The sequence below is a fragment of the Amphiura filiformis genome, chromosome 4, assembly GCF_039555335.1.
Source record: "Amphiura filiformis chromosome 4, Afil_fr2py, whole genome shotgun sequence".
NCBI lineage: Eukaryota > Metazoa > Echinodermata > Ophiuroidea > Amphilepidida > Amphiuridae > Amphiura > Amphiura filiformis.
Window position 1 is genome coordinate 83,360,227 of NC_092631.1, and position 16,471 is coordinate 83,376,697.

The 16,471-nt window shown below is 35.9% G+C and overlaps 1 protein-coding gene across 1 annotated transcript in view; it reads right to left on the minus strand.

Moving 5' to 3' along the window:
- LOC140149594 (zinc finger ZZ-type and EF-hand domain-containing protein 1-like) overlaps positions 1-16,471 on the minus strand; it is an 81,753-nt gene that overhangs the window by 20,021 nt on the left and 45,261 nt on the right. The window contains exons 36-55 of the mRNA XM_072171671.1: positions 15,969-16,117; positions 15,250-15,338; positions 14,964-15,085; positions 14,378-14,457; positions 13,944-14,103; positions 11,706-11,791; positions 10,777-10,881; positions 9,651-9,742; positions 8,701-8,865; positions 7,963-8,088; positions 7,462-7,592; positions 6,828-6,988; positions 6,201-6,342; positions 5,572-5,623; positions 5,133-5,246; positions 4,537-4,580; positions 3,623-3,742; positions 2,701-2,802; positions 696-1,595; positions 351-454 (exon numbers count right to left, since the gene is read on the minus strand). Of these exons, the coding sequence (XP_072027772.1) occupies positions 351-454; positions 696-1,595; positions 2,701-2,802; positions 3,623-3,742; positions 4,537-4,580; positions 5,133-5,246; positions 5,572-5,623; positions 6,201-6,342; positions 6,828-6,988; positions 7,462-7,592; positions 7,963-8,088; positions 8,701-8,865; positions 9,651-9,742; positions 10,777-10,881; positions 11,706-11,791; positions 13,944-14,103; positions 14,378-14,457; positions 14,964-15,085; positions 15,250-15,338; positions 15,969-16,117 (3,044 nt within the window). The remainder of the gene's footprint in view (positions 1-350; positions 455-695; positions 1,596-2,700; positions 2,803-3,622; positions 3,743-4,536; positions 4,581-5,132; positions 5,247-5,571; positions 5,624-6,200; positions 6,343-6,827; positions 6,989-7,461; positions 7,593-7,962; positions 8,089-8,700; positions 8,866-9,650; positions 9,743-10,776; positions 10,882-11,705; positions 11,792-13,943; positions 14,104-14,377; positions 14,458-14,963; positions 15,086-15,249; positions 15,339-15,968; positions 16,118-16,471) is intronic.

Genomic DNA, 16,471 nt, shown 5'->3' on the forward strand with positions numbered 1-16,471 from the left:
TCTCCCGATTAAGCTAAACAACCTATGTGGAGGAATTTTATGCATGAGCAATCACATCAATGATGTAGTAATGAATACCCTCTATTCCAGTTGAAATCCATACACTCCCTATGGAAGACAAATCCTTAATCATCCACACAGGCAGTGTAAATTTCAAATGGATTTACCTAAATGGGTGACTCCATTTCAAATATACACCCCCTGCAAGGTCATCTCTTGCATGGGGGGTGGATTTCAACTGGAATAGACTATTTATTTTGCATGAAACTTGGGTTGAAAGTTTTCAGAATTACAAAAAATGACTTCATTTTTTATAGCGTAGCAAGCTGACGAATTGTGTTTCTACATACCTGATCACTATCAATAAGCAACATGGCTGCCAGCAATCCCAGAATCCTCTCCTGCGAGCACTCCACAAATGCTTTGTTGAAGGCATCAATTGAAGGAACAGTAACTAGATTGAAAATAGAACAATGAAATGAGTGATGCATTTTGGCGTATGCTGAGTTAATTAATGCATACAAACAACTCATCATTTCTTAAATAAAGTGCTTGATTAAATATAAAGGGTATCACATGTGTCAAAACTTAATTAGATGACATAGAAACACTCTTTTGGTGGATTCTTACAACCAATGAGCCAATCTGCTCTACCATTTACAACATATTAACCTTACCCATCACAACATATTTACCTTGTGGTGTTTCAGCTAGCACATCATCCCCTTTCTTTACATCAACCACAGGATATTTCTTATCATCACTACCAGTCTTCACTGCACTGTCAGGTACATCCACATCTTTCTTATCATCACTACCAGTCTTCATTGCACTATCAGGAACATCTTCACCATCTTTCTTCAATACTGCGGTGGTATCTTTCTCCTTCTCTGCAATATCTCCTTTGGCACCTTCTGCAACACTGTCCATTCCTTCTTTGGTTTCAGGAGAAGCAGTTGCCCCTCCAGGTGGAGCGCCTTCTTTGTTCTCTGAGCTTAATGCTGTTGCTTCCTTGGTCTCTTCTTTAATACCTTCCTGTCCTTCTTTGCTATCCAGTGAAGCCCCTCCAGATGGAGCATCTTCTTTTGCTGAGCTTATCGATATTGCTATAGCACCCACTGCACCTGCTGCAACCACCTCCACCTTGCTCTGCAGTGCTTTCTCACCATCTTTAGATTCTTGTGGCATTTCATCAGCTGCATCTTTAGTTAAGTTCTCAGCTTTGTCTTCCATCTTAGCAGCTAATCCACTTTCACTATCTTTCTTTGTTTCTGATGATGTTGTTTTCTCAACAGTCTCCTTGACTTTTGCATCTTCTTGCTTCTCCTTAATTTGCTTTTTGTCTGTTTCAGTTTTCACATCTCCATCTATGACATCACCTGTGCCTTGTACATCTGTGTCTTCTTTCTTCTCTTCGTCTGTTACTGTTTTCACATTACCATCTTTGACATCAGCTGTGCCTTGTACATCTGTGTCTTCTTTCTTTGCATTCTCCGAGTCTTTGGACTCTCCTTTTGCAGGTTCATCTTTAGTTTCTTTGTCCTTGTCTTCTTTGTCCTTGTCTTCTTTCTCTTTGGTAGTATCTTCATTTTCATCTGTTGTTAAAATGGAAAATACTTGAATATCAAACAGGGTGCAGAAAGTTTGTAGATCTTGACAAAATTCACAATTCATGAGGCTTCACTATTTTTATTTTATAAATCACTATTAATTGTAGACTCATCATTTGTGCTCATTTTAGTGATAAAATATTTACCCCACAACCTTACCTGAGGGGAGGGCTGACCATCAAAAATGACCGGATGGGAGGAGGGAGGCCCACCATAGGTTTCTACAGTAAAATCCACGATTTTCATTTTGCTCTTGTGAAATTATTCTAAGAGATATTGTCTCCCTACTTGTTAATTAGTTTGAAATTAGTCATTTCTTTTTATATTTAGGAAAATATTCGATGAAAATCGCATGTTCATAGATTTCTTAGCCGAAAACCAATTTTGCCTATAATTTTGTACATAGCCAGAATGTCCAAATTTTGGAAGGGTGAGCTCACATTAGGACATCATGTAGCGACATTATGTGGGGAATGTTTGTACTTAATTTGATATCACTGGATAAAAGAGTCAGTGTTACAAAATATGGGTCAGTAGTTCTAGAGTTATATCAACACTCACAATTTGATTCATATCTTAAAGCAGGTATATTATTATTAAATCATTGAAAAACATTTCCCAAACTCTTCCACCAGATGACCAACAAGCATAATAGGTCCGTATGATCATACTAGCTCATGCTTATTGGTTTTTCATTTTATAAAACATTGCAAATAATTTGTTCTGTAAGTGTCAAGGCCATCCAAAGTATATACTAAATTAATCAAGGTGTCCTAATCAGATGCCTTCACTAGCACAAGAATAATATTCTATAATGTGAAATGTCAGATGTCATACTTCTTTCATATTTCACAGGGCACTCTTGACATGGCAATTTTCAGTGAACGGCTCTTTTCAGAGCCACCACTTATTTACTTTTATCTGTAGACAAGGCTCTTTTCAGAGCCATCAGTAGGCAATGGGTGGCCTACATGTTTCATACTCAGGTACTCCTCACGTAAGCTTGACAGTTCTAAACTTGTCCGATGGTGAACCTGCAAAAAATTTACTAACAGTTAAACAATGTTCAACATAATATATAACAACTTACCTGATTGGTCAATGACAGTAAGTAACTTCAAGCAATCTGTGACAAGCTCCAATGACTGCTGGTGTAGTTTCATTGCTACTTCAATGTAGCCGCTGTTGATATCTGGTATATAGAGTCACAAATCAGAATGTACATGTATATGAAAAGATGAACATAAGATGTTGCAAAGATTGCATTGTGATGAAACTTAATGCAAGTGTATATCAACAGGCATGTTGCCAGCTTCTTACTTACCCTTATTTATGTCCAATTATATATGAATATAAGATCATTTTATATCTTTTCACTAAGTAATTTCACTTTTTAAAATTGAATAATTGCCTTTTCAGAAGCTTAAATACAAATATCCCCATCAATAAAGATCCCACATTAGTGGCCCAGAAGACCATTTCTTGCAATTACAGTGACTTAGCTATTACTGTGTGGATTAAGGCAAGAACCTAAGTAGGCCTTAAGTTGAGTAGGTTTTATTTTTTCCCTGGAGAAGTCCTTATCAGAGGGCTAAGGAAAGATTAAATCCTCCTCATGTTAACCAAACTAGTTTCAAATCATAGGCCTAGTATTCTAGACCACTTTTCTAATGATGGTTTCATACCGTCATGCTGCTGAGCAGGAGACACTTTATCATACTGCTGAGTGGGGGGGATGCTTCATCATGCTACTTGCATTTTTCTGTAAGCAGCAGTCACCAAGCAGCATGTCGGGCAGCAGCATGACTCTTTGCTCATTGACCAAAATTTGTATCCTGTGATATACGTCATAGCGGCAATGCTCATCATAGCAGCAACACTCCTGAGGGAAGTCCATTCCAATTGATTTGCAGCTTAGGGCAAAACGGTGGAGTGATCAATATATCTGCTTGCCCACTGGTCACCACTGGCATTGCTGATCTGATTGCCATCTGTATCTCATATGTACTCACCTTGCTTCCTGGGTTGGTTGACAGCACTAGCAAATGACAATGCAAGTGAAGCAAACAGCAGCCATGCATGATGATGGTTGTAAGTCTTTAACATCCCACTAGACATACTGCCTGCAGTAACTGTACATAGATAATTACATTGAATATATAAAGGATTAAACAATCAGTACTTGTGTTGCATCTCATGATGAGCTTAAAATAAAGCTTTCCTGAAAAAATGGTCACAGCACCATCATCTGACAGCTCCCATGTAAGGAACCATCAGTGGGAACAAAGTCCACATATATGAAGCATTAAAATTATGATAAATTTTTTATGGGAGTGGCCACTTTGCCAGGCCAGTTATTTCTATTGGGGGTAATGTTAAATGGGGGCAGGGTTTCCTCTATGACTTTGATCAATGGGACGAGCACAAATTTGCAAAGCCATCACGGCTGGGATCCAGGGCCTGTGTAAGGAAGCTCAGGGGGTTGTACATACTCTCTGGTGCAATCTGAGCTGTATTTGACACCTTTTCTGGACAATCCATTGCGCCCCCTTGGCCATTTTATTTTACAATTTAGCCTCAAAATCATCAATTTCTGAACTCCTTTATGAGGCATTTTCCAGCAAATAATTACGCAACATCAGGCAAATATTTAGAGAAGTACTATTTGTACCGAATGTTCAAATTTAGGAGGGGTGGGACTATACTCAAAGGGAAAAGAAAAAAAATCAATTTTATTTATTTTTTGGTTTTGGAGTGTCCCTGGACCAAGAGCTAAATGCTAGGATCATTCATGGTTGACTTCAAAAAAGTTTTTATGTGTTTTTATTATACCAAAGTTATAATTTGGGTGCATGTCATACTCTATTAACGATTTCAAAATGCATCGAATTTGTGCAAAATTGCCAAAATCAAAAACTATGCTTACCTGTTGTCATGGGAATAGTCTCGCTGTCATGGTAACTCTTGTGACTGAAAAAGTATAATATAAAAGAATTATTGTCATACATTTATTAGTTTGTTTGTGTGTGTGCTTGTTTTACTAGATGTCCTGTGCAGAAGCGTTATTAAAAATATTTGTAAGAAGTATTTTGTGATTCTTACAACCTCTTTTATGGTATGTTTCAGTAGATATCCATGAAAAAAGCTTTTTCCCAAATATTAGTTAATTCTAATTTTGTGTTTGAGAGTTATGCATGATTATGTGTATTACACGCATTCCCTGTGCTGTAATTTTGTTCTGTTAACAGAACATAAATACAAATTTGATGATATTTTTGTCAAGCAAATGTATCTGCAAGAAAATATTTGCATATAGCTTACTGAAACCAGGACTAAGCACACATTTTAGGACGACTTATGTGCAGTAGCAAAGTGGACATATCTGATCATGACCATCATGAGCTATTATTTATAGGCAGCAGGTGCGACAAAGAGAACTTAACTTATTTTGGTATATAAATACACAATCATTACATTTTTATAATAGAAAATTTCATCTGATCAATGTATTGCGTAACTTACCAATGAGGGAATTTGTTGTTATGGTGACATCCATAGCACAAGTCAAAATCATCACACACATTGCAGTGTATACGTGTGCCTACGATGAAGGCCTGACAGCTGTCACATTTGAACCTGGATAACATACATATAACAACACATCAATAACGTGAAGTGTAGATTTTATGATATCATAAAGGTGTCCTTTCATATTACTAGACAGAGCACACACCCAACTAAGACTTGTATGATATCATCAACAAAAGAAAAATACAAAACCCTCTTCCAAAACTTATATCGAAGCACAAACCCTGTGATGACCTCACCCATGTATACTGGCGATGATCAACTCAGTAAATAAGCATAACAGCACAAATAAACAACTAAAAACATGTCATTGTGGCAACAGATCTATTCAAGCGGTATCTGACTTCATTTAAGTTTTCAGTTTCCAACTTACGTGAGATGTACCAGCGCATGATCATCATTATGTCCTTCTGGTTTGACTCCTCCTACATGGCAGAGAGATGGGGACAAATATGAACAGCATGAATATCTGGGAAATGGTAATTTTTTATCTGTGAAATTTTTTGCATTTTGAACTACTTTGCTTGTCTTTAAATTTACAATTTTGAATTTTTTTTTATACATACATACCGTTAAACCTTGACGGTTAGTATATATGCTTACTATCAAGCACTTTTAAAACATGTGAACATGATGAGCCCCATCCACAAAAGTGTAAAGGGTTTTGAGCAAATCATCGATACACATAGTTATATACAAACAATTAAACCTGCAAAAGTGTGTCTCAACCCCATTAGCTCAGTTGATAAAGTGCCGGACTTTTGTTCAATTTCATGTTTTCAAAAGCACTCAATAGTAAGCATATATGCTAACTATCAAGTTTTTACGGTATATAAGTAGCTAGGTTGAGGGTGAAAAGCATGAAAATTAATGAAAATGCTATGTCTAGTTTATTCGCTGCAGGGGTTTGTTATTAATAGTCAATATTCTTATAATGACATGTGGGGGAGAGTGTAGTTTGAGAGTGAAAGAGAAATAAGAACTGAACAGTTTTCTACCTACCAATATAGCATGGGTAGCAGAGATCCATATCTTCACATACCAGACACCTGTATCGTTGCCCTGGTAACATGGTGCCACACCCATCACATTTGATTTGGACATCAAGTTGATCACAAAACCTGGCTACAAACATATGCATTGCCTGATGGGAAATGAAAGCAATCAAACACTTATAGTTATGAAATCAGACATTTTGGAATTGGATTCTTCACCAGTGGGTGGCAATTTTGACATGTATTCACTTGTGGTCCAAACATGGGACTGTTGGGGCCACCCATTTTCTGCATCCATTTGTGTATCTGCTTTATAGCTACGAGTAATATTTAAAAATTATGAAAATATTGATTTCATAATTCACAAAACTTGATTCTTGTTTAACATTTGATATATGATTGGTGCATGATAATGATGATTGAACATTAATAAAAATGATTGCATGTAAGCGATGACTCCAATGCATTTGTGTGTCCACATTGTTTTGAAATAATACAAAATTAGTGAAGAATGAACAACTCAGATTAGACCAAATTATGAGCTAAATTTTGATGAAAGAAAGTAAATTATATGTACTATGTATTTTTTTTCATATTTCATCATTGAGTTCATGGTTTGCAAGTCCAGACCTACCCGTCTCTCTTCCAATGTTGCCTTGTTAATTGCATCAAACCAACTGGAGAATTTATGCTCTCCGTGGCATTTCTTCAACCACTCTTGACATTTGTTGAAGACTTCCAGTTGCTTTTCAGTGCTAGTGTCACTCACAGCTCTGTCACGGAGACTCACACTTCCTGTTAAGTACAGGTAAAACAACAATGCAATCGATTTTTAATGTAGGCCTACATAAAACACAAGATTTCATTGTGATTACAGTATTCTTTTACTTCACATTCCCTGTTTTCTACTCTCATCTCCAAAATAAATTTAGGCATTTATATAGTGCCTTAGATTCATGATTAAACTGACATAAAAATACTTTATATTTATTCCATTGCCACAAGGATATTTCACACCATTTGGCTGCCAACAATAAGAGCACCAGTATGACTGGCAGTCACTGCCCCTAACAGCTCCCCATTTCATACCTCTGTGGAGTGGGACAGGCAAGAAAGTGTCTTGCCAAGGACTCTTCATGTTGGCCTGACCTTGTTGTTTCCCTATACCCTCATATCTCTATCTCTTTTTCCATTTTCGTCTCATACGATTCTATTCTACAAATGCAGTCTACGTTTAGAAATTATAAGTGAAAAAATTACAAACTTACTTTTTGCTATTGATAGCAGTAATGATGGCGCTGCAATTTCATCCAGGAATTGCCAATCATACGGCTGCCAATCAATATCTAATAGATGAAGGAGACATGCCTGGACACACTCATATGCTTGAAGATCACCACTGTCACAAAAGAACACTATTACAGTTAGAATCTGGATACAATTTGGCAGCAAGATTGACAAGTGTTTACAATATGGATACAATTTGGCAGCAAGATTGAAAAGTTTTCATACAACTATTAAAACCCATGCTAATGACTAATCTTTCATCCTTTCTAATACCAAAATCTCACACTTGAACTTATTATGTTGCTGGATTTAATAAAATAAGAACAAAATTGGGTGATTTTCCAACATTGGTGCCCACAACTTTTGGTAGGTCCCATAGAAACAAAGAAGAATTTTAAGAATATTTTTTCGATGATATGACCTGCGAAGGCAACCTTGGTCATAACAATTGCTCCATGCAAATAAGTGTTTATAATACATACCTGATGAATATATCATTCTGAGCTTTGTTGATTGCATCTACCACTCTGTGTACAAGCATGTAATAAGCCTTGCGTAAGTTGTTCTCTAACTCTAAACCACAACCATCCAGTCCTGATGCATAATGCCTACAGATAGACATAAAACAAGCATTGATTGGGTTATTTCAGATCAAGTCAGTATCTCTCAATTACAATTGAAAAGTAGGACATGACAGATGAATTCCTCACATCCGCTATAATACATGTAGGCCGAGATAAAATAGTAAGTTCCAGTTGGAAACATGCAGAAACTTTTCCCCATAATTTCTTGCCTTTGGTTGGATTTTGTTGAAATCTGCTAAAAAACCATTGTATCCTACATAACCTGTCTATTGATATCCCTAATTGACCCAACAGAATAGGGTGAAGCAAGGTTTAGTGGCATTTTCTAGCTACTAACAATATGGACAAACAGGTGGTCTTGTACACTTCACATTCATTCCATTGTGTCATCAGTTCACATAAATTGAGTGGAAAGTTGCCAGGGAAGAAAAGGAGATACGGTTCTGTGAACATGCCAAAAAACAATAGAAAAGAATTCTCCTTTGAAATATTGCTATTTGAGCGCCATGTGAAGGAGCAACTATGGCAAGATATGTATCATTTAAAGCTTTTGAACCAGAGATTATGAATATGACCAAAACTCAAAATAAAGATTTGTAACTCTCCTCTCATTTTGTGGGACCAAGTTGAACTTACATAGGTGCTGTGTAGGAACATGCCAGCATTTCCCTCATGAATTGAACACACACAGGCTGGAAGATCTTAGGTGTGTCATTACACTCTAAGAAGTTACACGCAAAGTGAAACACATTTGCAATCAGACGAGCTCTCTTCTGTCTCTCGGATAACAAGTTTAACACACTGAAAAAAGGGAAGATGAAAATATAATTAAAATAAGACTAAGATGTAACATGCAATAAGAATATTAAAGATAAAACACATTTCTTGTTCACTATTGTTTTACCAAGAAAGTAGATATATTTTTTTCATATATTAATTGTTTATACTGTAAAATCAAGCCTTTCTCATCCAAATAAATATCTGAATTACATGGCTGAAATAAACAGCCTTAGCTACTTACGTATTGAAGCATTCCAATGAGGCTCTTTTTATCTAAAGTACTACAAAATATTCAGATTTTTGGACTAAATATAGTTGTGTCAGAAAAAGGGAAAAAGCCATATATTTCATGTGTTAAGTACTTGTATGTATATCATTTTGACCTACATGTAACTGTCACATTTGTAAAAGCGTGCCCTCGAACACAATAGTTTCTTAACTTATTGTATTTCACGTAGGCCACCATTTTTAGAAGAAATAATGTCAAAAATCCAGAAACAATTTCCTGCAGCAACAAATACCCATAATAATCAAGTTTATTTCAACTAACAGCTCTTCATATTTTGCCCAAAAAATTAGCAAAAGACACATCTTTTTTATTTAACCCATCAACTTTACATGTGGTTTGTGCCACTTATTCATATGTCTTGTATATAGTTCCTGTTAGCAAAAGTCAATAAGGTAATAACTAGACTTACTGGCCATCAACATGGTACAAACCCTGGATGCATCAATGTATGTAGATATTTGTTTTGTAGACTCTTAACAGGCCAATGGTAAAGATTTTTTTCTAAATCAGCTCTTACCTATCAATAGATAGATGTGGGTTCTTGACATAGTCTAGTACCAGTTTGAACTCAGGAAAGGTACTCAAGATGGAGCCTTCTTCTGATGTCCCCTGCAGTACCACAAAAAGATCATCATGTCAGTCATTAAGAAAGTCTCATAAAAGTGGAAATTTTCACACATTTTTGCATTCCTAGTAACATTGCTACTGTGAAAATAAACAATGCATGAATACATTCCTTTTGAGTATAGGTCAATGTAAGGAAACTTAGAATCACAAATTAAAGAACAATGGAAACCGTTCAAACATTGGAAAAGCACAAAAATTAATTGCACTGAAATGACCACTTATTCCTTACATCACCAGAACCAACCTTTACCTACACAAATAATTACACCTAAGGTTAAACATTTCTATCTATGGACATGAAATCCATATTTTCGCTTTTCCTATCAGCCATTTAAGGATTATTTAGTATTACCAGTAGGTGAATAGGTGATGGATATGTAAAATCTATTATTTCATAGAATCTCACACCTATACTTTGATCACCTCGTAATCGGCGGGCTTTATCACATCACAGATTAATATCAAAATACTTTAATAATTTTCTTGTTAAATCTCGCCAGAAGCATCACAAATTATTAATTCAAGTCCTATACTATGTCTACTTTCTTTAACACACAAAATATAGATTAGACAGGTCAAAAAATAGCACTCTTAACATGGTCTACTTTTCGGCGTAGTGGTAAAAACATTTCCCGCCTATTACGAGCTTATCAAACTATAAATCTGTATTTGTGATCAACCAAATCAGTCTGAAGTTGGATCAAATCAAATTCCACATTTTTTATAATCCCATGATTTTATCATCTATTATTGCCAACTTATTCAAAGTTTAGTCATCACAAAAACCAAAGTATTACATAAGAAATACTGACACATTGTCTCCCATATCTTCAAACTATAATTTCTGTTTCTGACCGATTTTGCTTGATCACATTACATTTATAATTCTGTATTTGTGTTTCTTTTTCATACAAAATTGTAAAATCTGCACCGTACTAGTTGACAGCTCTGCTGCATCATACTTTTGACTACAATACAACAGTTATATTTCACTTTGCATATACATGTATTATCACCTGAAAAGGTACATTGAGTTCCAAAGACTTTTGGGTTTGTAGCTTCTCTTGGCTTTGTCTGCTGAAATGAGACCGACTCCTCACCAACCGATGCCTCCCAGGTTTCTATGTATGGAAAGAATACAGAAAGACAACGGAATGATACAATGATAATTTATATGACAATGACTGAGGCTTGAAACCATCAACAGGGGTGTGTAATATATGATCACACAGTAGCCTTGATTGACTGCTTTCCAATCTGGTACTGATTATCAGCAATAATTTAACTTCCATCTGGAAAATAAACATTGAGAGCATATATGCCAGGGCTTCCTAATCTTTTTTCCCCAAGATGCTAATTTCATAAGAAAAATATGGCGCGACCCACAACATAATGCAAACGCTGTTACTTTCCGAAATTTATCAGTGGCATATCGGGCAAAATTTCCAAAAGGGACACAATTTCCAAGTCACCCCGCTGACCAGCTGACAGAATGACTTTACCAGGACAAATTTGTCAAAATTTGAAATTATAATGCTAAAAAAGGTCAAAATGGCCAATATGATAGCCTGCACTTTTTTACAATCAAAATATGCTCTATTTAAACACCAAGTGGACTCGGATGAGTGACAATATTTTTCACAAGTTTTCTAAAATACATGTACATGTGTAAACTTACACACTAAATAAACAGTTTCACACATTTATAATTTAAGCTTAATCTTAGAAGAGAATGAAAATTAGTGTACTGTGAATCTTCCTATAAGTGAGTCCATTTAATCTTAACTCTTGTACTTGTGGCATTCTCAAGACCAAAATCTGCTTCTTATGATCCATTCTGCCTCATCTTTCTGCTAATATCAACCCTGATTCTTGAATCCTAATCCTTTCTGATAGTACTTCTTATCTCATCAATTATTACATTAATCTAATGTCACAAACATACCTCAGTCTTATCCGGTTTACAAAGCCCAGCAAATGTCAGGAGAAATCTTGCTTTGTCCCTGCATTCAATCAATTTTGAATCTGAATGATATGAAAAACAAAGTGTTTAATTCTCTCTAATTTTGGCAAAACTAGAAATGAGATATATTTAAAATGTAGCAATGGTAATAGCGAAGTCATACTGTGAAACAAGGTATCCCTATAATTGCCAACTTCCTGCAAATAATAAAAACACAATAAAAAAAAAATATTAAATTTCTTATCTCTTTACTGTATGTATCCAATTGAAAAGTGTTAAATTTAACAAAAAAATTGTAATCTGAGAATATTTACGTATAATCCCTGTCAATAAACTCCCTGTCAAAAACAAATGGAAAGATGTGCTGTTCAATACAGGTTTGTTTTATATCAAGTGGTATAGGCTTTGCAAAAAGGTGCATAGTTCATGCTCCACTGACTTCTGCTGACAGTTTTGCATTTTCATACATCATGATTGAGGAACAACATACATAAATTAAAGGCGCATTCAGTGATTTACTCATTTGGAAAACCTAAAAATTCAAAATTCAAATTTTTCCACCTTTGCTAATATCATAGATGTGGTATCATAGCCAGCTAGTGGCTAAGCTGAAAGCCAGTTATTAAAGACAAAATAGGACATTTTCAACGGGGCTTCAAGTTTGTCAATACTGCTCTTTTTATTTTGTGCCCACTTTCTTATTTCAAAAATACCTTATGACAATTATAATGACCTCCCCCCACATTTCTCAAAATAAGATGAGATTTTTATACCACTGGATACCTCTGGCTACCTCTGTTTATGTGCCAAATATTTCTTGCAGATTAGGCCAAAAAAAAAAAAAAGGTTTGTCTCAAAGCTGACGAGAAATTTAAAACAAATGCGAAATCGATTTTTTTTTTTTTTTAACGCCCCAAAATACGAAAATAATAAAAAAAAAAAATAAATAAAAAATATTGCCTACCTGGCCCTCTGTTGATCATATTAGGTTAGTTTAGATTGTCATGTAATTTGTGAACAACTCACTGAACTCCCGGCCCGGCGTGAGTCGAAGAAAAAGTGACAAAAATTTGACCATGAATTATGTTTTATAGTCAAAATATTCCACTAATTCGATTAATATAATGATATTTGGCCTAAACTTGAACTCATTTGAAATGAAATGTCAGTTTTATTGAGTTTTACACTCATCCATGTGCTTGTAATGCTGCTGAATTCTGCACTTTGGCGAAGTCGAACTGCATTTTATTGAATTCGCGAACTTTTATGGCATAAAGCAACATTTTTTTTAGTAAGTGCACTGCTTGGAAATTTTCTTAAAAAGCGAGATAGTTGGTTTAGAATCACGGCGAGAAAATTTTGAGAAAAAAGTCTGTTTTTCGCCGATTTTTTCTGGAAAAAACTACAAAAAATTTTTTTTTTTGAAATAAAAAAAATTTCCGCATTTCTTTTTTGTCAAAACGTCGAATTTTACAAACGCGCGCATCAGCTTTGAGACGAACCTTTTTTTTTTTTTGGCCTTATTTCGTTAAGCAAAATATTGCCAAATTTTAATTTCAACAGTGGCCTATGGCAGTGTAATGCACACAATCATGCGTAACTCCAAAACGCAAAATCGGATTCAACTGAAATTTTGGGAATAAGCTTTTTTTGTGGATATCTACTGAATAATGCCATAAAAAGAGGATGCCAGGATCACGAAATCCTCCTTTAATACACAATTTTATTTTTATTATACTTTCGCTGGGATCACTGAATGGGCCTTTAACTGAGACAATTGGCGTTAAGTTGAAGTATGCCTTTCTTCACGCAGGTGCAACACTTAAAATTGTTGTTCTGCGCATGGTACTGCAGGCAATGGTGTGGCACACGCCTGTTACAATTGATTGACAGAAGTATATAAAGTGAAATAGGCAACATAGACATGCCATGTGTGACATGTGTTTACATATGTCATGTCAATGGGCCTAGCATATAGACCACTTGACATGTGACGTTATTGCCCGGCAGTATGCGCACGCATTATGGTACTTTCCATTGTTCTTTGCCCTGCAGTGTGCGTGCGCATCGTAGTTTGCTCAGGGCATGTGTATTTTAAATCTCCCACCACATTTCATATAGTACAAGAAAGCCATTGATCATTGAAGCGGTTCGTTCGAGCATATCGAAAGACCAAGCCCTCGCCTTTGTTGATAAACATTGATGTCAAGTGGTCTATACCTGCATCATTTACTGCCCCATCCTCTTTTGTTTCTTCCTTTTTCACTGGTTCTTCATCCTTCTTATCCTCCTCTGATTTGACTTCTTTCTCTTCTTCTTTTGCTTCAGTTTCTTTGGAGGCTTTTTCTTGAGCTACCATTTGCTTCTGACGGAGTTCGATCTGGTAAAAGAATTGATAACAAGTGATGATGTAAAGACAAGACCATCTCAAAATCATAGGATATTACAAATTTATGCATTTTATTAACAGTTATTTATGTCTTGTTACAGAATTCAAGTTGCATAATTTTTAACATAGAAATGCATTTTTACAGTCCCAAGGTCAAAACAATACTGTCAGATAAGCTATCTGATTCACATTGATAAAATCTCATGAATAACTTCATTTGGAATGAATAATTTTATATATCTTGTGCATTCTCATCTCCACTTACCATTAGAGGTCTAAGTCCTTCTGCTGTCCTGAATGCTTGTATCATGCCATCAGAAAGCACTGAGTCTTCAGGGCATTTTACTGAAAATAATATGAAATATATGTATTTAGAGGTTCTGTGCAAGTGCATGACAGGCTCTTACACAAGGTCGAGCTCCGACATTTTCCTCAGTTTTCTGATCAGCATGTCGTCTCTCATATACTCTCAGGATGTACCTATACACTTTTGCCTTGTATTAGCCCCTACAATGCTTTGCACCAAATTAAGTCATGACATCAGTGCAGATTTTACTGCTTTCATCGTGAGCTCAAATCATGTGCGTGCATAATATAAATATGGCATATAGATGCATCTGCAAAACAGCTGCCTCAAAGTGTTCAAGTAACAAACTGCTAAGTGTTATACTCACCTCCTTGGTCAGTGGGAGAGCTCATGGGTTATTAACCTAGTATTATAGCTTATTATCATATGAAAACATATCACTTGTAACAGATCAAATCTTAGATCTACCTTGTAAGAGTTTGAGGAAATGATAAAGTTTCAAAAGAAATGTAAAGAGAATTTCATTCACAATTTCTCTACTTACAGTAAGTACTGACTTCATCTCTGAGTTGTTGAGAATGCCACAAGAGGGCAGCAAACACTGAATTGATTGCACTATCTACAATAGCTCCGCCAACAGAGGGTGTCTGACAGTGTTCACGACACCTGAGGGATAAAAAAGAAAAGATATTTTTATAAAAAATATGGTACACATTAGAACAAGTTTATGGTTTCAACAACAAGTTCTTTATTTAAAAAAAGTTGATTTGGTAATCTTTGGTTCCTTGGATAGCCTAGAATTTAAGATCTGCAAAGAATGTCAGCCATACCTTGTTATAAATCTGGTTGCTTTTGCAGCTTCATTTTCAGACACTTCTACTAAGAACTCATGTAGAGAAGTATCAATGGGCACAGCAGCCTGTCGGAAATAGTAAACAAGTTATAATATACAATTAAATAAGCATACACAAACAAACAAATATACAAGTACAGTCAGAATGGCAATTGAATGAACACAATGTGCCATTTCAGATGTGTGCGTAATTGTTCACATCTTCTGCGTCCCCGGCCTCCTTTGGTCGTGTTGCCATGCATGCGTGGTGGAAAACAGGGCATTCATCACACTGTGTTCACTCATTTGCCATTCTGACTGTGACTGTAAGCGCCAATATAAATGTGTGCTTTTGTGGAATGTGCTGAAAAACATGCAAATGGCATCTATGAAGTGTGGTTCAGGAACCCTCATTTTATTTTTTCACAGTAAATCACAGAATGACACTTTTAAAAGTGCCATTATGAGGTTTCAAGAATTACTTTACTTAGTTATTCCGTAAAAAGTTGTGCCAATGAGTTGCTCGGACAAAAACAAATTTTGTAAATTAAAAGAAAAAAAAAATGAAAAAGTTTAAAAACTACCCTAAAATTATTCTTGTCTAAGCAACTCGTTAATAGGCACATATGCTTATTAACCATTTTTTATGGTACTAAATTTAACCATGTGGGCAGGGCTGACAGTCTCAAATCAAGTCAAGTGAATGTATCATCTTACATGCATTCCTGACAGTGATCTTGTGAATTTCTTGATACTTCCTCCACTCCTAAACAGTGTATTCCATAGCTCTCCTTTAGCCAGCATTGCTAGTGATTCCTGCTCTGTTGAATCTCCCTCTGCTGCTGGGCTGGCCTTCTTGGGTAAATCTGGAGAGAAAGAGAGAAAGCATGTGTGTAAACATGGCTGATACGGTAGGCCACTGGTTTAAATAAAAGTTCTGGCAACAACAGGAATTGCTGGTGCAGATAACTTTGTAATATAAACTCCGGAGAACAGAAATGATAAAACAACCAGAGCAAAAGCTCTGTGTTACAACCCCATGTTGATGTGTTTGCGGTCTGAGAGTGAACCTCCGTGAGCACGCGCTACAGATTTTATCGGAAGTTCGCCCGCATCAGCCCATACAAATCCCGAACTGTGATTGGTCAAGATTGCATTTCTATTGTTCCTAATGAAAGACTCGGAATGATTCGGCAATAGCCGTTTATGAAAGGAATCGG